We start from the raw sequence: 27,500 nt of genomic DNA on the forward strand, positions 1-27,500 counted from the left end.
AGATAGCTTCTAATACATTGATTCATTGCCAATTTTCAGCTTAAAAATCCATAAAAATCGGTGCTGGAATCATCTACTTTCTACAATAATCCACAAGCCAGTGGGAAAGAGCTATCCTGGTCTGCCCACAAAATCACCCCTGGAGCACTTCATGGGGCTTACTGTTGAACATATGCATCCGTGCACCGCTTTAGCAAGGAGGAAAAAAAAATTTCTATTCGGTAAACAGACTGTTCTGCCCTCACTTTTGTAAGGCTTTTAAGTGTAGTAAAGCCCTTCAGTATAACAACCAGCATTTTCTAAGCGAAACATTTAGACCAGATCCAAGCAGTATGGTAGATTATCAGTTTGTCAGCGTGAGAAGCAGATCATCGTCTCTGCCAAGATCTCGAGAGTCCATCCCAGACTACTTTAAAGCTAGTCTGAAGTTATGTTTTGAGTCTGCACGGCTATTAAGTAACGCAGCAGGGAGCTGTGCTACTGGAGCTGTTAACGCTCACCCGCTGAGACATGCAGCTCCATCCCCCTCCGATTCTTCAACTAGTCTGTCAATGAGGCTTATGACTGAGAATCGGCTAGCGAGACGCCGACATCAGAGTCATTCAGAGACGTGGCTTGAGAGGAAAGGAAGCAAGTGTATTCTGCCGTGAAGCGTGGACTAATTTTTAACTGCCCGCGGTTTGTGTGACAGACACACAGCAACTATAAAACCCGGCTCGTCCTCCTCCGCTTTTCACACCTACGCAGTTTTTACCGCAGTTCATCTCTCCCTGCTGATCTTTTTATATTTGCTTCCTTCCCTTCTAGCGGTCCTTTCCAGTTCTCTGAATGTGTTTCTGTCACTGACTGCATGTTAACAGCACCTGCAGGCTCGGGCAGGTGTCTTCTACATCCTGTAGTCTGGATGTTGGAATAACACTCCCGTGTACCCGAGGTCAGGAAAGAAACCTTCAGTTTTGGATTCGATTCGCATCTGATTGGGTCTCTGGTGTCGGCTGTGGATTTTCAACCGTGACTCATTGTTCCTAACATAACTAGGATGGAATTTCTGTGGATGTCCTTTATTACTGAAGCATTTACAGTGAAATGTATTCCAGTTGGCTTGCGACTGACATGCTGGAGGTTGTATTACTCTGTAACAATATTTCTCAAACTTTTTTGACTCCGAGGCCCTAGACCAGGGGTTCCCAATCCTGTTTCTGGAGCTCTACTTTTCTGCAGAGTTCAGTCGCAACCTTGGTCAGCTGTCTTTAGTTACCAAGTGCTCCTCCAGATCCTACTTTAGCCATGACCACATGTACACAGGTATTTTTATAAACAGTTTTTCCTGCTTTTGTTTTTTTTTTAAATCTAAAAGATTCTTAGTATGACAATCTCATGGCCGCCAGCGACTCAGATCGCGTCTTTGATAGTTCACACTGTGTGATTGTTACTCGCGTGAATGAGCACCAATTTGCCTGTGATTTCAGGCATTAGTCTGCGATTTCTCAACCTATCGGCGAGTAAAAATCGGGGCTAAAATCATGCAGTCTGAAATCGGCATAAGACACGGGGCCATTATAGCATTTTTTTTGAGGCAGCATGTGAAATTAATTTGAAATGAGATTTAAAAAAAACTTATTGTAATGGGCATCTTGTCAGGGAAACTCGTGTCTGTAATCAGTTGTAAATCTCCGAAGGCAGGAGGATGCTCGCATGGAAACTGCAAGTTCGCCACAACGAAGAGACATCGTTGAACTTTAATTGCTTTTATTGATTCTCCTTGACTGATGAAAAACACAACTATGAAATCATGATTTATTTCTAAATTTCGACTGAAGTTATGTGGTATTTTCATGTGTTTTCAGATCAGCCACAACACAGAGCTATATGTCACTGAGAAGTGACTCAACTGTCAAATCACAGAACAATTCTGATAAAATTCTGATTTTTTTTATTTTTTTTTTTTAGGATTGTGCTGAATTCTTTCGATCTTTTGCGAAGCTTGTCAGTGAACTATGTTTCTGTGTAGTAAATGCTTCTCCATCTGAAAGCAGCTACTGGAGATGTTTTGGCGCCTAGACTGCAGCTCTCCACAAGATGTTTTGCCAAATGAGTAATGGTTGAGCCCAACTGAGCTAGGTTTCTCCACCGTTTTTATTTATTGATTTATTTTTTTTATTTCCTTCACTTTCGGCCATTGGTAAAGTTTTTTTTTTTTTTTTTTTTTTTTTTTTCTCGCCGCTGTCGCCACTGGCTTGCATAATTCGGGACTTGTAGAGTTGCGCATCGATGGATTACTCTTCAGTGTTTGAACTCTCAGCAGTGAATATTAAAACACATTGAACTGAACTGAACTTAAACTCTGAAAACTGAACTACACCGTTTCAATTCACTATAATCTTCTATGTGAAGGTGCTTTGATACAATCTACATTGTAAAAGCGCTATACAAATAAAGATGATTTGAATTGAAATTTAGGTTTACATTTTTGGTTTTTATTTTTATGTAATATTAACTGTTTTTGCTGTCTTTTTAAGGTTACAAACCTGATGTTTATCAATTGTATCTTTTTTTTGTTGTTTTTTTTTGTCATGAAATAGCCGCTGAAGCTGAAACACAATAAACTCACGTCTCTCTCAGCCTTGATAATTTGTAGCACTTTAAGGCTGGCTATCTTCACTTTATAGTTCCTAATGACGGTAAAATATCAATTAGCGTTGGGCGATGTCGACCAATTTGACATTGTACAATGTCTAATGTGAAATATTGAGATGGTCGATGGCATCGTCATTGTAGTCGGCAGTGAATAAACTCATTTATGAATAATTAACTGATTCATAAGGAATTAATTATTTGTAGCCTACAGTTTTAACTACCTGACCCGCATGGTCTTTGTTTTACCCATAAACAAATCACAAATAAATAAAGATAAGTTTACACACATAATTACCAACTGTCAATCACCTTTTCCGTGGGACTCTGGCATGAATAGGCAGAGTGATCTGTGTCAATATAATGGCGTTGGTACAAAGGTGCAACCAATCAGCAGTACGAAGATTGAAGCAGTGTACTGACGCTGACAAACGTTATCTGATAGATTCAAAAGACCAAAGAGTCGTTAGATTAATTAAATATCACATTTAACAACTATAGTGAGACGCCATCCAGCGATTACATCCTTGATAAACTGTCCGACATGCACTGCTGTCTGGGGTTTTGTGCTCAAAGCACCTGCTGACCACTGGAGCTCAGACGCACACATACCCTGCAGCGCATGACAGAGTGTGTGGACGTGGATCGTTTTTGTTCTAAAATGCCATTTTAAAACTAGGACGTATTAGTGTAAACAGAGCCGTGTTTATTTTTCTCAAGCGGGTTGCTTCTGCGACAGGGACAGGGCGGAGGATTGCGATGCCGGCTCAGCGTTGTGATGTCTATCAACCATCTGTGATGGACGATGTCATCATCTATCGACCCAACCCTAATATGAATACATTGCTTAAAGTACTTTCTGAACTGTGATTTGACATTGGACCATCTCCAATTGTTTACACACCTCTTGCACCGGTATCATCCACATGTGATTTAGATTGATGAAATGATGTCTTGATTCTAGATGTAAACAGGCCTGAGATGTTCTTAAAATAAGAATCTTTTGCTTTTCACTGATAAAACAAAGTCAGGTTTTCATTGCTATTCCATTTTGTTTCTTTTAAAGAGACATTTTAACCTGGGCAACTTCACATTTGCTTGAGCATTTGCAATTTATTGCATGTGTGTGATGTTTGACTCCATTGAGAAAAGAAATCTCATGAACCTGAGGTAAGCTGGTGTTGGCAGGTCATTCTTGACTGCGCAGGAAAGCAGTAAAAGGATTTTAAAGTGCTTTAGGAGCTCGTCTCCATGCATTAAATTAAACCCTTCTGTAACATTTACATGTGGAGTCTCTCTTTAAAGAGGCACGTGAGGTCAGAGGACAAACTCTTAAAACAGCTGGTTCTTGCTGCCGGCACACACACACAGGTAAAAGCATTCATGTCACACCATTACTGCGAATTTTCACTACAGTTCTTATCAGGAGGCAGTCATTTTTCCCTTGAGCACACAGAATAACCTGCCATGACAGTTTAGATTTGAGTAGTTGGTGTCAGTTGTAGGATTGGCGTTTTGCGGGGATTATTTGTAATTGCAAGTGGGATTGGCATACCGGGTAGAATGAAATTCGTGTTTGGTATTCAGTAGCTGTGTTCTAAAACCAAATGAGGTTGCTGTCTGCTTCCTACATAGGCAGCATCCTAACTGCAATTGATTTATGAAGCTTTACATGGAGAAGACTGTGTGCATCATACAAATAGCACTGCATCACGTTGGAGACCTAATTTATTGTTAATTTCCATCAAGTTTGACAAACATCATCAATGCTTGTACTATTTTAGAAATTTTAGGGCTGGGACAGTCTCTGCCAGCCGTTACACATAATTTAATGAAAACATTGTAAGTGAATTACAAGAGTGTGAGTTTTTTGTGAGGTTTTTACATTAGTGTGTAAACATTAATGGAATTAAAGCTGTGGTGCAAATACATTTTACCACTTGCAGTACATGACTGCTGAATATACTAAGAGTTTACCATAAAAATTATGTTTAAAAACTAGCCTACAGTGCAGTGTACTGTTAAATACTAGCATAAAGTATTGTCTTCTGTTAAAAGCTAGCCTAGAGCGCTGTCTGCTGTTTTAAAAATCGATTATAGCACTGTTTGCTGTTAAAAACTAGCTTAGAGCACCATTAGCTGTTTAAAACTGGCCTAGCAAGCTGTTTGCTGTTAAAAAAACTAGCCTAGAGTGCCATTTGCTGTTTATAAACTAGCCTAGAGCGTTGTCTGCTGTTAAAATTATCCTAGAGCGCCATCTGCTGTTTGAAATCTAGCCTAGAGCGCCATCTGCTTTTAAAAACTAGCCAAGAGCACCATCTGCTGTTAAAAACTAGCCTAGAGCATCATCTGCTGTTAAAAACTAGCCTAGAGCACCATCTGCTGTTATAAGCTAGCCTAGAGCGCCGTCTGCTGTTAGCGCTGTCTGCTGTTAGCGCTGTCTGCTGTTTAAAATCTAGTCTAGAGCGCAACCTTATGTTAAAAAATAGCCCTGAGCACCATCTGCTGTTAAAAACTGGCCTAGAGCACCGCCTGCTATTAAAAACTAGCCTAGAGCGTCGTCTGCTGTTAAAATTATCCTAGAGCGCCATCTGCTGTTTAAAATCTAGCCTAGAGCGCCATCTGCTTTTAAAAACTAGCCTAGAGCACCATCTGCTGTTAAAAACTAGCATAGAGCACCATCTGCTGTTAAAAACTAGCCTAGAGCACCATCTGCTGTTATAAACTAGCCTAGAGTGCCGTCTGCTGTTAGCGCTGTCTGCTGTTAGCGCCGTCTGCTGTTTAAAATCTAGTCTAGAGCGCAACCTTATGTTAAAAAATAGCCCTGAGCACCATCTGCTGTTAAAAACTGGCCTAGAGCACCGCCTGCTATTAAAAACTAGCCTAGAGCGTCTTTCTGCTGTTAAAATCTAGCCTAGAGCGCCATCTGCTGTTTAAAATCTAGCCTAGAGCGCCATCTGCTTTTAAAAACTAGCCTAGAGCACCATCTGCTGTTAAAAACTAGCCTAGAGCATCATCTGCTGTTAAAAACTAGCCTAGAGCACCATCTGCTGTTATAAACTAGCCTAGAGCGCTGTCTGCTGTTAGCGCTGTCTGCTGTTAGCGCTGTCTGCTGTTTAAAATCTAGTCTAGAGCGCAACCTTTTGTTAAAAAATAGCCCTGAGCACCATCTGCTGTTAAAAACTGGCCTAGAGCACCGCCTGCTATTAAAAACTAGCCTAGAGCATCGTCTGCTGTTAAAATTATCCTAGAGCGCCATCTGCTGTTTAAAATCTAGCCTAGAGCGCCATCTGCTGTTTAAAATCTAGCCTAGAGCGCCATCTGCTTTTAAAAACTAGCCTAGAGCACCATCTGCTATTAAAAACTAGCCTAGAGCTTCTTTCTGCTGTTAAAATCTAGCCTAGAGCGCCATCTGCTGTTTAAAATCTAGCCTAGAGCGCCATCTGCTTTTAAAAACTAGCCTAGAGCACCGTCTGCTGTTAGCGCTGTCTGTTGTTTAAAATCTAGTCTAGAGTAAACCTTATGTTTAAAAATAGCCCTGAGCACCATCTGCTGTTAAAAACTGGCCTAGAGCACTGCCTGCTATTAAAACTAGCCTAGAGCGTCGTCTGCTGTTAAAAACTAGCCTAGAGCACCATCTGTTGTTTAAAAACTAGCCTAGAGCGCCGTCTGCTGTAAAAAAAAAAACTAGCGCCTGCTGTTAAAAACTAGCCTAGAGTGTCGTCTGCTGTTAAAATTAGCCTAGAGCACCGTCTGCTGCTAAAAACTAGCCTAGCATCACCTGCTGTTAAAAACTAGCTGAGAGCGCCATCTGCAGTTAAAATCACCCTAGAGCACAGTCTACTGTTAAAAACTAGCTTAGAGCGCAATCTGCTGTTTAAAATCTAGCCTAGAGCGCCGTTTGCTGTTTAAAATCTATCCTAGAGCGCTGTCTGCTGTTTAAAATCTAGCCTAAACTAGCCAAGAGTCGATGTCTGCTGTTTAAAAACTAGCCTATAGCTCCATCTGCGGTTAAAAAAACAAAGCTCAATCAATTCCAGAGAGAATTGCAACATTGACAAGAATTGATCCATGAATCAAAATACATTGAATAATCGTCCCAGCTCTAATCAGTATAAATATTTAGAATTTTTAATGTAATTACTTTAAATACGTTGTTGAATTGTCTACTTTGGACTCATGCAGTGTTTTAATATTCTGCATACATGTGCATCTCACTTGACTTTGGAACTGATCCAGTCTCACGCATGATGTGAATAAAGTTTCAAATCTTCGTCAGAGCTGTTTAGCTGGGGCTAAACAAACGCCCATGAATTTTAACCTTCCTCAGGCACCGAACTGCTTTGGATTCCTCTCGCAATGCACAAAAAGTGTTTGTCTGAGCGAAGACAGCTAATGAATTGCCTCAAAATTAGTTATGGATAAAGCTCAAGTTATTATCAGTAATGCCGGCTAATTAAAATGCCCTTTTCACCCACAGTCAGGAATACTGAGGCACATTCGGGTGGCATTCATTTACAGCAGAGCGAAAAATATGAGGTGCGGATGAAGATGCATGACGTCTTGTAATCCTGCACAGCTGGAAAGTCATGTTAAGAGGGATTTCAGTAGCAAATTAACAGCGGCTTGTAAATGGTGTTTGGTTGCTGTTGTTTGTGGTTTTGGTCAGTGCACACTCGCAACTTTTTTCTTCTCCTTTTGTAACTCATCTTTCTATTTTGTGGAGTTGAGGAAGTTCATTAGGTCAGCGTTTACTGTGTGCAAGGAAGTTCATAAAGTTTGAACTCTAGCTGACTCTGTGCTCTTGCACCTTTTTTGTCTGTTTGTTATTCTTGTCAGTGCTTTTTGGATTTTACAGTGGATATATCGCTAAGTCATAAAAAAACCTTACACTCCCAATAAACAGTACTGAACTTTGAGAAAACCAACATTAACAGTAGGGCCGGCAATTTGGGTCAAAATATCTAATAGTTTTTTAAATTTTATTTATTTATTTTTATTATTATTTATTTATTTATTTTTTTGACATGTATTACGATTTGATTTGTGATTTATTTTTGTAGTCAAGCTTTAGCTCAGTAATCTGTATCGTAGAATCGTACTGCTAAAATGCAGTGAGTGTTAGTTAAAAAAGGATCTGAAAAGATATTAAGGGTGCCTTGACACTTGGTTAATTGCCTGGACTGTACCCACGTTCGATTGTCCCCCCCCCCCCCCCCCCCCCCCCCCCCCTTGCCACCTTTTCGGTTGGTTTGTGTTCACACATTGCCTTTTTTTTTTCTTTCTTTCTTATTGTTAATCCCGGTACGCTTGCGTCATTAAGCTTGCAAGCATTGAATATGTTATAAAAACGATAGTTTGTTGTACTGTTGGTGGGTCACTTCTGTTTTGGTTTTTGATTGCATTCATACCAGAAGTGGACCGGAGTTCACGCGAATCGTACCCCAGACCACCTCTTTCAGGTGGACTCAGGTACGGTTCACGGGTGCGAACCAGAGTTCAGAAGACAGTATTCACACTAGCTAAACATACCATACTCTGTCAAACAAACCCGGGTGTGGACCTAAAGTGCTAGTGTGAAAGCACCCTTACTTAAACATTTATTCAATAATAATAATAATAGTAATAATTCCTTTTATACAGCGCTTTTCTAGACACTCAAAGCACTTTACATACATTGGGGAGAATCACCACACACCAGCCGATTGGTGGAGAGGAGACGGTGATGAATCAAATTATGAAATGGGGATGGTTAGGAGACCATGATGGACAGAGGCTAGTCTGCAAATTTAGCCAGGATGAAGTGGTTAAACCCTTACTCTTTTTCGAAGGGCATTCTGGTATTTTTTTTTTTTACAACCACAAAGTCAGGACCTCGATTATAACGTCTCATCCGTAAGATGGCGCTCGCTGAGCTGTATAGTGTCCCCTTCACTATACTGTGGCGTTAAAACCTTCACAGACCACAGGTTAAGCGCCCCCTGCTGGCCTCACTAACACCATTTCCGGCAGCACAAGATTGCCCTTTCCCATGTGGTCTCCCATCCAGGTACTTACCAGGTGCAGCCCTGCTTGGCTTCAGTGGATGAATTCAAATAAATTTACATTTATTTTAAATATCCAGAAATGAAACACTTTTCTCTAGAGCGAACCGTAAACACAAATAAAATGACCTTACCTTTCTGTAAACAAGTTGAACTCAAATTAGGGAGAGAGTGTAGCTTATACAAACAAAATAGTAATCATTATAAAAAACAGAACATGGCTGAAATAATGCTGAAATTGTACTTTGCTTTTACTTGCTACTAGATTGAGTGTCACTGGCAATGCCTTCAGTTGACTTAAGCAAGACACTCATCACTCAATTGCTAGTAAGACTATCACACACAGACAGCAGTCACGCGTTTGCTCTGGGCAATCTACTTACTATGAAATTAAATAATGCATATTATTTAAGACCCCTTGTGATTTGGCTAATCGCAATGTTACAAATTGCGATTGCGATTCAATTTGGTAATAAAAAAAAACAACCTTAATAAACAATGTAAAAATATTTAATGTGCAAAACTAAACATGTAAATGTGACTGTTAATTATTTTAATAAAATGTGACATTCCAAATTAGGGCTGCACTATATTGAGAAAATCTGACAGCGATATTTAGTTTTTCTGCGATATTGCGACATGCAGGGTTTACATTATAATAAGTTACAAGCATGTATAAATACATATAAAAGCAATATTCAATAATCTTTATTTCTATAGCGTACAATATAGCATACAAGCATATATAGCATACAAGTTGTAGTAAATTGAAACAGTCAGTCCAGTTTTCAGAGTTGGAGTTCAGTTTAGTTCAGTTTAGTGTGGTTTAATTTTCACTGCTAAAAGTCCAAACACTGAAGATCGAATCCATCGATGCGCAGCTCCACATGTCCCGAACTAAGCAAGCCAGTGGCGACTGGTGAGGAACAAATTTCACCAATTGACGAAAGTAAAGGAAAAAGAAACCAGGCACAGTTGGGCGCAACCATTTCTCCTCTTGCCAAACTTCTTGTGCAGAGTTGCATTCTATGTGCCGGAGGCTGGAGAACACTTGATGTGCATTGTGGAGAAGCTGCAGGTGTGATTAGGTCACCGGCAGGTGTTCAGGCTGGCCCATGGGATCAATGCGGAGACCCGTCTTTCAGGAATCATTCTCTCCACTCCATGACCACCACAGTATCTGCCCAGAATATGGCCTGGTCCATAAAATGGAGACCTCTAGAAGTCCTTTATGGTTGGCATTATCTCTTCGTATGTGTTGTCCTTAAGGTCCTCGATGGCATCAATCGCGTTTACGATTTAATTTGGTTTAATCACCAAACCCAAAAAACAGGGTCGCTGGCCACCACCATTTTCAATAAGATTTCATGGTTTTAATAGATCCAGTATCCAATTAAACTTGCTCAAAGGGAAAACACATAGCAGCTTACATTGCCTTTAATGTTGCACCTTTGCACACTTTTCCAGCATGAGCTGCTTTGCTTGTTCTATTTTTGATAGTTCGTCCCAAGTCTAGAGCCCTCTCAAAACTTGTGAAAATGTTTGCCAGGATGCAAGGTTACTTCTAATTAACTACCAGTACAAACTGTGCATTCCAGTAGGATACCTTTAGCCTGCTCCTGCATCCAATCTCTGAAATAAACAACACTGCTACTCCCTTACATACATCAGCACTTGCTTGAGGTGTCATTTACATATCCATAATTCATCTGCATATGGATTATTCACGAGTTTGTAAGGCATAGACATCTGTTTCTATGCATATCCAGTCAGAGAGAAGCCTTATTTTTGGGGGTAAACCTTTTGGGTTGGCAATAGCATGTGAATTTCAGCCCAAAATCCGTCTGTAAATGTTTGCTTTGGCTGAATAGATGATTTCATGAAACGGACTACTGTGTTTGCACCATCCGTTCAGTGCAGAATTGCAAACCACCACCACTATTTTTTATTTTTTTTTTAATTTTATTTTTTTAACCAGATTAACATTTGTGCACAAAAATGCACATCTCTTTCCAACACTCTCTTTGAGTTTGCCATATTGTTTCAGCTCATGCCAAATCACTCGCGAGCGTAGCATGTTTGTGCCGCTTTGCCTATAAACACAGAAATGTGCTTTCGGTTCCAGTTGTTCCATGGAATCGGATCCCGGCGCTTGTTTGGACAAGCCATTTCTCATTGCTTTAATTCAGGCTAAGGAAACACAGCATTTGCATCAACTTGTGTGTTTTTGCTTGTGCGCACATGCTTGTGTTTTCAGTAGTTTTCCACATTGGGGAAAAAAATGCTTGTGCTAGATGCAGTGTGTTTGTCCTGGCTCCAAAAGTTTTCCCTCCTTTCAGAGTTTGACTTGGGATCAATCTCTGATGTTTTCTCAAATGGATTAATTTTGGCAGATCTCTCAGGTATTATCACACCCTTGTACTCGCTGTCTTTCCTGAGATGCGATTTGACATCTGATAAGAATAATTAACTTCCCTGCACTGGGTTTATTTTCTCTTTCCAGAAATTGAACCGAAGCTCAATCTGCGGTTCATTGCATGAGTGACAGAAAGCACATTTGAGAGCTTGAAAAGAGTCTCTGATTGGTTTATTTTGGCTTGGTTTGCTTTCCAAACCAACGCTCATCCATACTAATCTTTGCCTCACCCAGGTGTCCTTGTGTTCATTCTCCCAAGTTGTTAGCATTCAGAAAAAGTTGCATTTCTAGTTTCTGTGCTGTTGGATATTCAACCTTGTGTTTGGGGTCATTGTGTTGCATAGCTGACGATTGTTTGAGCTCTTCCAGCTCGGCTTTCAGCTGTGGAGTTTTTGTGGTATGTGGTGTTTCTCTCTAAACATAACAGCGTGTACTTTTCACCAGAAAGTTCAACTTTTGTCCTCTCCGCTCGCACACCATCGAGGTGAAGCGGTGCTGTTGAATGTCTTGGTGGTCTTATGTTGGACACCAGTATGTTCTGGTCTTCTGTAGCTTCCTGTGCTGTGTTTTCGTTGGATTCTGCTGGATTTGTGAATTATCGAGAGATAAGAGAGACTCCTGAGCACACAGACGGTTTCTGATCCTCGGACAACTTTGTAAATAAAGAACATGACTAGAAGATCCCTCTGGTAGGCTTTTGGACTCTGCTGTCAGCCAAGGGTGTTTGGATCTTCTCTGAAGACTTCATGATATGCCCTTGCATTGATCTTTGTAGGACACTTACTCCAAGGGGAGTAGCAAATGCTTTGGCTTGTTGAGAATATTATTAATATTATTAAGACAAAAACTTTTCTCAGTTGTATTTCCATGTGCCCACAGACCAGTCAGAAATTGGAATAAATATTATAAACTAAAAGTACTTAGTTGCCATTTTTGGAGCTTGGTTACCTACTAAACCAGTGATTTTCAACCACTGTGTCGCGGCACACTAGTGTGCCGTGAGAGATCGTCAGGTGTGCCGTGAGAAATTATCCAATGTCACTTTTTTAAAATGTTAAATTTTATAAAACATTTATTAATAATTTTCTGCAAATATTATGTCATTGTCCGGTGTCCGTGCGGTAAAGACTGGGAAGGTAATTTAATATTCGTCCGTGTAGCAACACGTAGCTGATTGCCTTGTTCCTCCGAGAGACTTAATGATGCATGTGAGAGGTCGTGGTGACAGTCATGGAGAAGTTTTTAAAAAGGACAACTGCAAACTCTGAATTGGGCATTGTACAAGATTCGGTGAGCTCAAGGCAGAATAGTAAAAGCTTTCTTTTGTATGAAAGATTTCAGGTTTCACACTGACTGAGTATAAATAAATTGAGAAATTATATTGTAATTAAATATACTGTTCAGAGTGTCATTTTATAACATTTTTGGTTAGTGGTGTGCCGCAAAATTTTTCCAATGTAAAAAATGTGCCCTGGCTCAATAAAGGTTGAAAAACACTGTACTAAACCATACAAAAAAATATGTTAATTAACAGTTTTTGTATTTTGTTATTCACAAGTGTTTTCCTTTTTATTTACGGTTGTGAATTGCGTTATGAGATGTTGATCTCTGCTCTGTCCACTTTCGATGTTGAAAATTTAACTTACAGTTTAACAAATTAACTTTTATTCACATTCAAGTTTGTGACAGTAAATTGTTTAAGCAAAATGGGAAAGAAAAAACATTATTTACAAAATTCGAAAAACCCTCAATTTACACACATTTTCCAGTGTGTGTGTGTGTATATAGTAAACTGTTTATATATATTAATCAGAGACCATAATTGCAATTTAATGGGTTTATTTATTTTTTCGACTTATTTTACTTGACAGCCCTAATATATATTTAGATCTGTCGATTGACTAAAAATAAATTTACAACCTAAATCACAATCATGGTTTCTGATTAATCTAGACCAAGGGTTCTGTCTCGGTCCTGGAGGTCCAGTGTCTTGCAGATTTTAGCTCCAACCCCAGTCAGACACACCTGGGCTAGCTAATCAAGCACTTACTGGCTTTCTAGAAACATCCTTGCAGGTGTGTTGAGGCAAGTTGGAGAAAATTTGCAGGACACAGGCCCTCCAGGACAGAGTTTGAGAACCCCTGTTCTAGACCATAGGTCACAAACTTGACTCCTGGAGGTCCGCAGCTCTGCACATTTTTGCTCCAACCCTAATCAAATAATCCAACTAATCAAGGTGTTCGAGACTACTAGAGAGTTGGAGGACCAGTTTTTGTGGTCAACGCACTGGAATTTTTGCGAATATTTGCTTCACATACCTGAGAAATATATTCACATAAAGCTTGAATTTTCTACTTCTAAATGAACCAACTACACTCGAAAACAAAATAGTTTTTTGGTTTTATTATCAGAATGAAAAAAATGTCAAAACGGCTTGCCATACATGCACAGCAAGCTGGAGAGTGTGTGCCACACATGGCAGGCCAGGGAAATCTGCATCTCTCATTGCTTTGTGCATGTTTTTGCTGTTGTCTGTTAATTGCGTGGATTTCTTCTTTTTTTTTTGAATCCCCTGTGACTGAAACATGCCGCCAAATGCGTTCACCAAAGCCTCCGCAGAATGTGACCGTGTGAAATCCTGACAGTGTAGCACAATGTTGTGTCTTTCGAAGTCTGAGTCAATAAAGTGTGCTGTTAAGCTTAGCAGGGACATTGGACAAGCGTCTGCACCACATATATCACAGGTTGTTCATCGAGGCAAAAATAATTCCATAATTCTGAACGCAATGTCTTTCTGCCTCATACCAGCCCAGCTGTATGTTTCACATAGTTTAAATGCATCACTCACAGTCGGCTAGTTGAGGGATGGGAATGTTGTTGGCTTCGTTTGGTTTAGCTTCTCATACTCTGCATGTTCAGTTGTATGGTGTGTTTTAAGATGCCTAATCATGTTAGTGCTGTTGCTTGCTTCCACCACAAGGGATTTCATCACGACATGTATTGCAAACGGCTAACTTTACGTCTTTATTGGACACTTTGAAAAAGACGGGAGAACTCATGTTGCCACTGGTAAGCTCCGCTCTCCTGTTGTTTACCTCTGTGCCGTGCATGCACGTGTGAAAAAGTTGTGCGAGTAATTTACGTCAAGTGATCGGCTTTTTTGATCGGCCCTTTTGGGGTTAGCCGATTAAGCTATTTTTAGCCAATATTAGCCAATCGTGATCGGTGACCGATCAATCGGCGCATCACTTGAAACTTATGAGACGGTAATAGTTTAATTTTATTGGTGATTCCAATTATGTAAAGTAATAGTAAGCTTGGCTAACAGTTTTGGAGATTCTGATGTTTCCACATTCAGACAGAATGCCCGAGAGGCGTTTCAAAGATGGTCGCCGAGTGAAAAGACTTGTCTTGAAGAGACTTTGATTATATTCCATCTTGATCCATCCTGTATTATCATATTATCCATCCCACAATAATACAGTTGTGATGACAGGAAGCTCGGGTCAAACAATAAATTTGCTCTAAAGAAATATTAACATGTTAACCTTTTCAGAGTAATCGCATGCGTTAATGTGCTATTGTTGACAGCCCTTATTTGCAATTTTACTCTATTTTACTCCAAATGGTTCACAAACACATTTTCCCAGCTGACGCACAAAATAGATTGCTCTTGATGGAGACAAATTTACCTTGCTGATGTGTTTTCTCTCTGCTCTCATCTATGGAAACTTGATTTTCCTGCCTGAATTTCACACTGTCTATCAGCCCGGTCACATGGGTGCTTGTTTATTTACAGGAGCGATTTTTCTGCCTGTGTAATATCAGTCTGTGTGTGAGATGGAGATGGAGACCTCATGTTCTGTTACCTGATAAAATCTGACCAAAGCTCTTGCTGGAGTATTAGAGTTCACAGGCTTATGTAGCCAGTCATCTCAACCATATATTTTGTATCAGTGTTTTCAAAAGTATTTATATTTTGATATTTAATTCATGTTTATTTCTATTGCGCTTTTACAATGTAGATTGTGTCAAAGCAGCTTAACATAGAAATTTGTAAATCTAAATAAATATATAAATATTTATATATATATATATATATATATATATAGATAGATAGATAGATAGATAGATAGATATCTTCAAAAATACTTTATTTTCATTTCAGAGCACCTTTAATGTTTTAACTTTGTTAGAGATTACTAATATTATATAAGTATTGCCTTTTTTTAGGGTATCGTATTGAAAATTGTAGTATCTTGACAACACTAGTTTGTACTACTATGTGATATCTAGCTCGCAGCTGCTTTTTTCTGCGCTCAGCCCTGGGCAAGCCTACGGTAAAAACCTGATCTGAGGTCAGACATCAAATGTGTTTTGTTTCTGTGTGTAACCTGGTGCACTCCTCACAGCCGCTGCCGCTGATCAAGTGTCAGGACCCACTGCTAAGCCAGCCGGAAGAATCTGAGATGAAAACCTAAAGAGCATATCAGGGTGTTTTTCCCTTCTTTTTTTCTCTCTGTCTGCACCTTGACTTCTTGCTCGACACCTCTAGCAATTTCTTTGAGCGCATCTTAAATCGTTAAAGCTTCAGTCACTGTAGAGCTGCATGAGTTTGGAAACTGATACTAATATTTAGTTTTCTGCAAAACCCATTATGATATTAAAGGGGTCGTTAACACAATTTAAATTACCGCATTATTTAGTGTGTGTTTTTTTTTTTTTTTCTTCCTTTTGTTGAACACAAGAAGATATTTTGAAGAATGCACCCATCGACTTCCAAAGCAGGACAAAATTGTATGGAAGTCAATGGGTGCCAGTTACCAGCATTTTTCAAATTATCTTTCATTCAAGTTTGTGTGGCGCTTTTTACAATGATAGTTTCGAAGTAGCTTTACAAAAGGTGCACATAACTGCATTACAATCAGATAAAGTTAAAGTTAAGTATAAGTTTTATTATAAGTAAAGTTAAATATAAGTAATTATTGGCATCATCTCTTTGTATGTGTTGTCCTTGAGGTCCACAATGGTTGTCATCATCTCTTCAAAGGTCATGGATCACATCAATGGAGGCCTTGGGATTAGTATCCCCTGGTGGAAATAAAGAAAACAATTAGCGTAGGTACTGTTTAGAATGTATGTGAACGAGATATTAAATATCGATGCAAAAATGAAGTGCTATAAATGAAAATAGCAGGTAAATAAACAAACATGTAAAGCATATGAGTGTTTCTAACAAAATGCCTGATCCATTCAGATGGGAGTGTGTCCTACAGGTGGCTGTCAAGCCCACTCACCTGCGTGGAGAACACTCATGCATCATACCGCTATGTGATGCACTGTGCGTATGCTTAATTAAAAAGATCTTTATTTAGTTTTGAGCTGAGAGAGAGTGTCTTAGCCTCAGATACTATCAGGAAGGCTGCTCCAGAGTTTAGGAGCCAATAATGAGAAGGCTCGACCTCCTTTAGTGGACTTTGGTACTACCAGAAGCCCTGAGTTTTGAGATATTAAAGAGCGGGTTGGATTGTAGCGAGACGGTTAGATAAACTGGAGCTAGATTATTTAAAGCTTAACAATTAACACGACTATTATGATGCATTTAACGGTCATCAGCATCCTCAATACTTTTTGTTTTAGCAATAAAAAAACACTTTTGAACATTTATTTGTATTTTTGTATGTATTAAATCAGTGTTTCTCAACCACGTTCCTGGAGGACAACCAGCTCTGCACATTCTCTATGTCTCCTTAACCAAACACACCTGATTCAGATCACCAGCTCATTAGACATCCAAAACATGCAGTGTTGGTGGTCCTCCAGGAACTTGGTTGAGAAACACTGTATTATATCATCTTTGCATCAAATCACAAGAAGCGAGGTGTTTGAAATGTCTCTATGGGGCAGGACAGTAAAGTTAAAATAACATCATTAGGGAGGTTTTTTTATTTCAGCAAATAGGATTGTAATTATATATTTATATGTAATTCATAATATATTTATAAAAAAAAGACCTCTTGGGTGCATATCAATGTATAATTTGATTTTTGTAAATCAGGCAGCACTGTTTCACAAGCTTTGAAACTTGCTATAAGGAGTGTACACCTTTATTTCCATGCTCATGTCTCTATTTTTAATGCTTTCTCTGCTGTTCTTGACCCAACATGCCGTTTCATCCAATTGGATTATCTAACAAAATGCCTTGATGGAAATGTTTTTTGCCACACATCATAATGTTGCTATAGACACAAGTGCAGCTCAAATAAACAGCACAAGATGTTTGTGTTGCAGTGTCATTTCTGCCGAGTTCACCCACATGGAGACGTGAGGATGCCAGATTTGTACCACGCTTGTAATGCTGATTTTGAAATGTGACGATTTACAGCTGTTTTTCTTCTCTGTCATGTGAAGGTATGGAGTGACTCCTGAAAACATCATCCTGTATGGTCAGAGTATAGGGACGGTGCCAACTGTAGACCTGGCATCCCGGTACGAATGCGCAGCGGTCATCCTCCACTCGCCTCTCATGTCCGGCCTACGTGTGGCCTTTCCTGACACCCGCAAAACCTACTGCTTTGATGCATTTCCAAGGTAAGAGCCAAACCTTTTTTTTTTTTTTTTTACAAAACCGAATTAGACATTTAGGCAGGGCTTGACACTTACTATTTTCGGAAAGAGCACATGAAAGACTTTCAGGGGCACAGTGAAATTGTATTAAATATAGGGATAAACAATATATCGGCGACCATATCGTTATCGGATGATAAATGCTATTTTTAAGGTTGTCATTATCGATCTGATATCAAAATTAGGCCAATATCTTTAAGCCGAGAGGTTACGCAGTTGAACAGAACTGCCGCCCCACGCATGTGTGGGTCGAATTTTTTCAGACTTGTCCAGTGTACTATAACGGAGCTTTCATCACATTGTTTGTTCCTTCAAAGTCCATCCTTTCTTTGTGTGGTATTGCTGTGCATTAATAACTCGGTAAGTAAACATTCCTTATCATTGAAGATTTGTTTGATATGTCATTGTGTATTTTGGTTTAAATCGCCTCAGGAAAAATATTACACGTGTAAGCATAATAGCAGCGATGCACATGTGCTAAACAACTCGTTGGGTTGTTTGTAATCTTTTATGTTAAATTATGAATATAGGTCTATATAACCACCTGGCAATTTCGATATTATTGTTTTTTGTTCATAAGATCAGTTCAAATTTTTATGTTTTTAAAATAAAATCACTTGTTCACTGTATAAAAATAAAACTTTTTGAAATATTAATATTTATTGGCTAATATATCGGTTATCGTTATCGGCCAAAAAATCCATATCGGTGCATCCTTAATTAAATAAATTGTGTTTTTCCTAATAAAGGGACACAAGGTGAACTTTAAAAGAAAAGCAACTTCATTTATTTGAGTTCAATAAGTACACCAGTTTTTATTTTACTGTTACAAAATCTGTCTCTTTTTAAATAGTATTTAATAATTTATCATTTAAGCTGCATGGAGTTTAGCCAGGACTGGGATCAAATTGGCCCTCTAAACTGATCTGAATTAAGTTGTGGGCTAGTTCAGTTCAGTTTTGGACATGCCTTGGTCTTGATTCGGTTTTGTGCAGAATTTTATTTATTTATTTATTTATTTATTTATTTACACTGGGCAGCAGAAATAGAGTAATTATTAAGGTAATTAAGAATATACAATATCACATGGTTAGCTTAAAGTCACATGACCAGAGCAGATTAATTTGTGTTTGTATCATAAGAAGATGATGGCTGCATCAATGGTCCAAAACAAAACGTTATTAATTTTATAATAATCACTGCCAAGGACTAGCAAACTATTCTGGAGGACCTTATGCATCCTATGGTTCAAACATTGTATCTTGAAGGTGGTGCCGTGTATCGGGATGATATTGTGCCAATACACACAGCAAGACTGGTGACAGAGCGGTTTGATGAACATGAAAGTGAAGTTGAATATATCCCATGACCTACACAGTCGCCTGATCCAAATATTATTGAGCACTTGGGTTTTGATGGGTCGAGTCAGGAAATGTTTTCTTTCACCAGCATCACGTAGTGACCTGCTGCTGATCTGCAAGAAGAATGGCTCAAAATCCATCTGGCCACTGTGCAGGACTTGTATTTGTCATTCCCAAGATTAACTGATCCTGTATTGGCCGAAAAAGTAGGCCCTACACCATACTAATGAATTATTGTGGTCTAAAAAAAGGCGTTTTTCAGTTTCGTTACCCAACCCCTGCACATTTGACTTGCATGTGCTGCCAGATAGCTTTATAGATTTATATTCTTGTATTTTATTTTTAGAAAATACATATTATGAGTGGTTACTAAGTTTTGTAGGAAAACGTATGTTAACTATTGTGCATTTCTTGTGTGCGTGGTGCAAGGAATTAAATAAAAGAAATGTCTTGGCTTTTTAGTACTGCTAAAAAAAAAGAAGAAAGAAAATGCTAATGGAAACAAGCCTATAATAGACTTAAACCCAAACAATTTATTTTGGAAATAAACCACAAACCTAAATATTTATTAACGCCGTAAACTGGTATTGATTAAAAGCCAAAGATGCTTAAGCGTCGGGTATTATAAGGGACTCCAAGAGTGTGTTCTTCTAAGCTTTACGAACATACAAACACGTGAATGGTTTAGATCAAATTGACAACCAGTCTGGCCTCTCATGAGGACACGAAAAGATGAAGTTTATCTTCAGAGCTGCTCTCACAGTCAAATACAAACTGGAAATAAAAGATCGACATGACAAATCATCAAAAAACGGTCTTATAATATAAAAATAATAGTAATTTTTAATTGGTTTGTTTAAAAAGCAGCCAGGTTTTATTTGTTCATTTTCTTTATTTTAAACTGATTATTTTCAACTGACACTTGTAAAATATTGATTACATTTGCTTTAATAATTTCCTCTAATTAAATATCATTGAAAATCATATCGAAGGTTCATTCAGATGTGGTGTCCCTTGATTAATAAGGGAATAAGCCGAGGGAAAAGTAATGAATGAAAATCAAATCATAATTAATCAAATCAGTCAGATCAAAATTATTAGAGTTCACAAGATTTTATAGGGAACTACATTTAAAATGTAGTGTACCCTGTCAAGTTTAATTGTGAACAAACAAATAGTGTTTGCTATGAAAAGTTTTTTTCTTTTCCATTAATGATAATTGAAAATGGAGATGAATTCAATAACTCGTATTATGGAAAAAAAATATTATATGTAAATGTTTTTTATTTTATTTCTAAATTTTATTTAATTTTTTTTTTTTTATTTGTTGCTTATTTTATTTTTATTTATATAATTTTTTACCTCATGTATTTTTTTTCATTCATTTTATTATGTATGTATTTTAATTTATTTTATTAAATTTTGCACATAAAACCATTTGCTTTGCAATTAAATGTAATGAGTCTAAATGGGCATTTTGATAGCATTTTAATCAATTTTTAGTTCATCAACATTACCTAGATAAGTTAACAAACTAAAGTATTCATTAAATTTATAATTAAAATTTACAGCTGTATCCCTACACATGCGTTAATATGCATAATTGCCGCATGCGTTGCCGCATTTTTGTTGTTGCATTATGCCTTTCAAAGCATTCTGAGAATAAGGTGTCTCGTTGTCCACAAAAAAAATAGATATAACTCTTGGACATGGGTATTTTTTTCTCTTTCTTGACCATCCAATCTGCATGATTTCTGGGTCATGTAGTGGAGTGTAGTGTTGGCATGTAGGATTTCTTTTTAATTACAGTTTTTATTTACTATTTTATTTATTACATTTTTTTTATCATTTATTTTTTTTATAAATTTTTTATTTTATTTTGCACATAACTACTTTAAGTGAAAATTTTGAGAGGATTTTACAGCAATTTTACATTCATCTAAATTACCTAGATAACTTTACAAACAATAAATGAAAAATACATTGTAGGCAGTTTTAATTTTTGCATAATGCAAGTTGTAATCTCTACCAATACATTATTAAAATGAAAAGCAGAATTTCTTTATATGGGGTTATATGCCAATTGCGGTGTTGCCAACATTTTTGTTGCATTTTTTGTCTCAAATTAAATAATAATAATAATAATTATATATATATATATATATATATATATATATATATATATATATATATATATATATATATATATATATATATATATATATATATATATATATATATATATATATATATATATATATATATATATAGTATCTGCCTTTTATGCCATGTTTTTCTGTTGTAGTGTAAAATATGCTGTAGATGATCCACGTATTGGCTTCGGGTGGGTTGTTGGCATTTTTATCTTTTATTTCATTTTTTATTTACTTTTTATTATTTTCTTTTTTATTTAATTTTATTTTCATTAATTTTTATTTTAATTGTAATTTTCTTTTTATTACTTTATTTTAATTTATTTTAAATTTTAATTTTATTTTATTATTATTTATAATTTTTTTTACATGTCATTTTTTTAAAGAAATTTGTTATTTATAATTTATTACTACTATTTATTTTAATTATTATTTCATTTTGTATTAATTGTTGTTTTTATTTAAGTTATTTTATTTTTATTATTATTTTATTTTAATCTTTATTATGATTATTAATTTGTATTTCGTTTTAATTTTATTTTTTATTTATTTCAATTATTATTTAATTTTTATTTAAATTTTATTTTTTATAATTTTTTATTTTAATTATTTAATTTTTTATTAATTTTAATTTTATTTAATTTAATGTATTTTATTTTTTAACAACTTTTTGGTTTACAATAAATGTAATGATAGTTTAAATGTGCGTTTTGATAGCATTTTACAACAATTTTGCGTTCAACATTACAAGTTACACTATAAAAGAAAAATACATTTTAAGCAGTTATTCATTTTGCATATTGCAAGTACGAAAAGCTGTATACCTTCAAATGGATTAATGTGCCTATTTGCTGTGCTGCCAACTTTTTTATTGTTGCATTATGCCATTAATCTTAAAATGATTGTGCTACTAAAGAATCCTTAGTGTCCCGTTACGCACAAAAGATCATATATATATATATATATATATATATATATATATATATATATATATATATATATATATATATATATATATATATATATATATATATATATATAAAACTCTTTTCAACACTAAATAGAAAGCAATAATACTGAAGAAATCAGCCTTTTATGCATTGCTTTCCAGTGTTATAGTGTAAAATATGCTGTAGCTGATCCCCATATTGGCTTCGGGTGGATTGTTAGCATGTAGGATGAAACCAGTAACCAGTAAAGCGCCTGAAGGTGTACATAGCATCCACAAAGTATCCGCAGGAACATCAGGAAGCTCTGAATGCCCTCATAACTCATAAAAAAAAGGAATCTGAACTAGTGGAGAGTTGTATCGGAGTCAGCGCTGCAAATTTTCCTTGACACAAAGAACCACAGTTACATCCTCTAAACCACATCCAGCGTTCGCTCCAGCTTTGTTCCCTCACCTCCTCTCTTTTCCATTTGTACAGTTTATTTTCGCTGCTTCTACACTTTTGTAACCACTCAGAGTTTTATTGTGTGGAAGTGACTTGCGTTTTACCACACTGAACTAGAAAGGGCTAAAAGCGAAACCATTTGCCTTCCTTTTAGCAGTTCCAGCGATGGCTTTCAAGTCTCACAGAATTTTTCTTTTTTCCTCAGGTTGTGGATGCTGAGTATTGTAATGGAAATTGAGGTTTGAGCTTGGTTGGTGAATATAATTTTGCAGATTTTTGCATGTTTGGACTGGAGTATTGCCAGTATGCAGATTGGTTTTAGTTTTCATCAGTCTTGGGCAGTCACATAGTGTATAATATACATATGCTAAAGAGATATACATGTAGTATACATATGCTAAAGAGATTATCTTGAGTTTAGATGCAAAAACCTCTGAAATCATCTAAAATTTTCATCTAAAATTAGCATTATTCTCAGGCTGTTGTGTGTAGTTTCAGTTATTGTTCTCTTAATCCAAACTATAGGTTATTTTCATTGCATATAAAGTGAAATAACTGATAGGATAAACATAGGCGGCTGAGAAAAATCACATAAAAGCAGGGCCTCGAATTAGAAAAAAATAGACATGTAAAGTAATCTAGCTTTTCCTATATTAAGCCGTCTTTCCCCAGTAAGTGACACTGTAATGCTGCATTGCTACTTTTCAGTGGGATTTTTCTGTTGAGCAACTTCACTGGTAAGTGAGCTGAAGGGACGATCATGTTCCTCTAAACATCCCCGTTTCATGCAAAAGCAGAAATGTTCGCTTGGTCAGTTCATGTAAATGAGCGGACTTGGAACCGGTTTTGGCTCCGTTTTTGCATTGTGGATTATTTTATTCAAAGCTGCCTTTCATCAGTTTTTTTTTCAGTTCAGCGAGTGTGTTTGTTAAACAGTATTTACCTTAAATTGATTGTCAGCAGTTTTATTTCAGTGTTTTTAATTATTTATTTGTTCTTTCATACTATTGATCTTAGTTTACTTTTAAGTAGCATTGTGTTGTGTGTAGTATTATTATTAATATAAAATTTTAACTGTATTTTATTTATCTATTTATTTATTTGTAATGTAATGTGTGTGTGTGTGCGCGTGTGTGTGTGTGTGTGTGTGTATAGCACATTTATATTGTACCAAAGTGCTTCACAATCATAAATGAGGGGTCTCTCCACACCACCACCAGTGTGCAGCATCCACTTAAATGAAGCAACTGTAGCCACAGGACAACGCACCAGTGCGCTCGCCACACACCAGCTATAGGTGGAGTGGAGAGACCAAGATCGAGCCAATTTGGTGAATGGGGATGATTGGTGAGGGCCGATGGAGGGAATTTGGCCAGGACATCAGGCTTACACCACTACTATTTAAGAAGTGCCATGGGATTTTTAATGACCACAGAGAGTCAGCACCTCGGTTTAACATCTCATCCGAAAGATGGCACTCAATGACAGTATAGTGTCCCCTTCGCTGTATTGGGGCATTAGGACTCAGGACAAAGACTGCAGGTTAAGCACTTCAGACTGGCCTCATTAACACCACTGCCAACAGCAACCTAGTTTTCCCATGTGGTCTCCCATCCAGGTAGTGACCAGGCTCAACCCTGCTTAACTTCAGTGAGTAACGGGTCTTGGGCTGCAGGGTGATATGACTGGGTGTTAATCAACATTCCCCAAGAACGTAAATGTACCCAAATAAGCCTAAAGACTAGTTTTCATTCGTGGTCCTTTTGCCAGATGCTAAAGGCTTCTACCAATGAAAACCTTCGTTCGTTCATTCATCATTCCTTTGTTCCATCGTTCCTTTGTTCGTTCCTTTGTTCCATCATTCCTTCCTTCCTTCGTTCTTATTTTTAGCAATTAATTAATCAGTTTTTCCTCAATTTCAATATACTGGCTGTAAGGCATTAGAGATTTCATTTCTGAAAAAGAATATGTTTTTGCCAGAAAAAATATACTAAGTAGTTTTTACCTCGTTCATGTTATCTTCTAAAAACATAATTTAATGTGTTTTTTGGTACAATATAGCTATTTTTATATGGATATTTTTCTTTATGTATACAGTGGGGGAAAAAAATGTTTAACGCGCCGTGTTTTTTTTTATGAATAATATTTCTAAAGCAGCTGTTGACATGGAATTGAACCAAATTTTGGTAAAAACCCAAACAATACAAACATACAAATAAAACAAAAATAAAATCCGAAAAATGAGTTGTATGTAATAACAAAGAAATAATACAAGGAGAAATCACTGAATTACTGAAACGTATTTAATACTTGATATAAAAGGCTTTTTTGGTGATGGCAGCTCAAAGACGCCTCTCATAAGGAGAATGAAGACACATGCATTGCTCAGGTGTGAGTTTTTTTCACAGACTTCAACAGTGTGAAAATCTTGATGGTTCTTTGAGTCTCGTCGTTCCAGTCTGATCTGTAATTTGAATTTTTTATCGGATTCAGGTCAGGTGATTGGCTGGGCCATTCTACAGCTTGATTTTCTTTCTCTGAAGTTTCCTTGGCTCTGTTTTGGTTCATTGTCTTGCTGAAATGTCCGCCCTGTTTTCATCTTCATCCTCCTGTTAATGTAGATGTTGGACTGAAGCAGCTTATATTTATTTACACTGATGAAGGGCAGAGGGTTGCTGAAGAACTACTGAGAGATTTCAGCTGCAGTCTGGGCTTTCACTGCCTTTCTACACCTCCCTTTCCTCATGTGTTCAATACTTTTTCCCTACGTCATTTAATTTTATCATGCATAACTTCATTTGTAAACTAGTTAGATTTGTTTTCTTTGCATATATGGATTTATTTGGATGTTACCAACATCTGAGAAAATGTTCAAGTCAATCTTTAGAAATATGTTTTGTAAGAAAAATGGTGATGTTCAATACTTATTTTCCCTGCTGTGTGTATGTATTCATTAAATAATCCCTGCATATTTACAAAAATATTAAACTGATTATGAAGAATATAAAAAAAATATCAGTATTCACAATAATTATTTCTTCTTCAGCATAAGATAATGATATTAGAAGGATTTCTAAAGGATCACACTGCACCAAACACTGGAGTCATGATGCTGAAAATTCCACTTTGAATCCCAAAACTAAATATTTTAAAACCCATTCAAATTGAAATCCTTTCTTTAATAGTAATAACTTAAAAAATAAATAAATTAATAAATTCACAATATTACCATTTTGTTCTGCATATGAAATAATTTCAGCCTCCAAAAGACGTTTAAAAGATCAAACCTCCTGCTTTTGAACTGTACCGTATGCTGTCATCTTGACGTACATTGTGGATGAAATAAAGAGAAAGAAAAGACCAGCTGCCTGTTGTACTGTGCTTCTATTCTAAGATCTGAATGATGGGATTTTAATGCGTGCCTAATATGACAGGTCTACAATTAACATTCATCGGTGACTTATACAGTATAAATGCGCAAATACACTCACACACACAGACTGTATTTCAGTCCCAAGCTTTGACCCGTGCTGTCAGAATGTAAATCTCTCACTAAATCCTCTCTAAGGCATAAACTACAGGACGTCTGTGCTTAAACTGAAGGTGTGTTTTTGCTTGGACATGTTGTCGCAAACTACTATATGAGTAATTGCTCATAAAAGCCACCTTTGTAACGGTCGCTAAACTCTTGAACGGCAGTACAGGACTCCAGTTTCTCACAGTTTGAGACACGTCAGATTACACAGATTATCTTCAAGTGTTCCTGGTAAAACCGAAGGAGTTCTTTTCGAAATCCCCCTGTCGCGATTGTTGACAACCTTGACTGTTTCTGAGAATGTATATTGCTTTTTTTTTTTCCTTTTCTTCCTTAAATTGTTGGGTGACGTGCGTTTTCTTTCCCTTGATCTCAACCTGTAACTAACCGTGTCTGGCTCTTGAGATAAAGCTGGTGAAAAACAGCCATGCGTGTACAAGTTCAACTGTTCAGCGGAGAACACCTATCTTTATTCAGCACTCACTTCCATCCGTCATGATATATACTCTCATCACGACCTGCCAAAGCCGCTCGGCATCTAAAACTCTGCTGTTTTGCTAGGGCTGCACGATATTGGGAAAAATCTGATATTGTGCCATTTAGTCTTTCTGCTATTTTATATATAATTCTTGCTTTTTATTTATTTAAATTACAATTATAACTTCCAAGTTCTGTTTGTTAAAACCAAAAATTTCTTGCAAATTATATTTGTCTCCTTTCTTTTTTTGCTGATCCGAAAAATGGTCCAAACTCTTCGGATTCATCTTCAATGCCTCCTCCTTGAACTTACCCTAGACATGCTCAATAAAGTTCTTGTCTGGTGACTGGGCTGGCCAATCCTGGAGCACCTTGACCTTTGCCTTCGGATATTTTGATGTGGAGGCTGAAGTATGAGAAGGAGCGCTATCCTGCTGAAGAATTTGCCCTCTCCTGTGGTTTGTAATGTAATAGGCAGCACAAATGTCTTGATACCTCAGGCTGTTGATGTTGCCATCCACTCTGCAGATCTCTCGCACACCCACATACTGAATGTAACCCCAAACCATAATTTTTCCTTGACCAAACTTGACTGATTTCTATGAGTGCATGCCGGTTCCAATAGGTCTTCTGCAGTATTTGTGATGATTGTGATGCAGTCTTCCTTTACCCTTCTCTCGTGACCTTGAAAATATGATTGGCTGAATCGTAGAATAGCTGAATTAAGATTATGTGTAGGATCGAATCAAGATCGCCATCTTTTTTGATTAATCGTGCAGCCCTAAATGGGTTGATTCATCTGAAAAATCTAACGTCTGCCACTAGTTGATCATTGATCATCAGAAGTCAAGTTATTTTT

General features: G+C 37.1%; 1 protein-coding gene across 1 annotated transcript in view; it reads left to right on the forward strand.

The window, feature by feature from the left end:
* abhd17c (abhydrolase domain containing 17C, depalmitoylase) overlaps positions 1-27,500 on the forward strand; it is an 88,975-nt gene that overhangs the window by 28,539 nt on the left and 32,936 nt on the right. Inside the window, exon 2 of the mRNA XM_056461018.1 lies at positions 17,506-17,685. Within this exon, the coding sequence (XP_056316993.1) occupies positions 17,506-17,685 (180 nt within the window). The remainder of the gene's footprint in view (positions 1-17,505; positions 17,686-27,500) is intronic.

This window comes from Danio aesculapii, chromosome 7, assembly GCF_903798145.1.
Source record: "Danio aesculapii chromosome 7, fDanAes4.1, whole genome shotgun sequence".
NCBI classification, from domain to species: domain Eukaryota; kingdom Metazoa; phylum Chordata; class Actinopteri; order Cypriniformes; family Danionidae; genus Danio; species Danio aesculapii.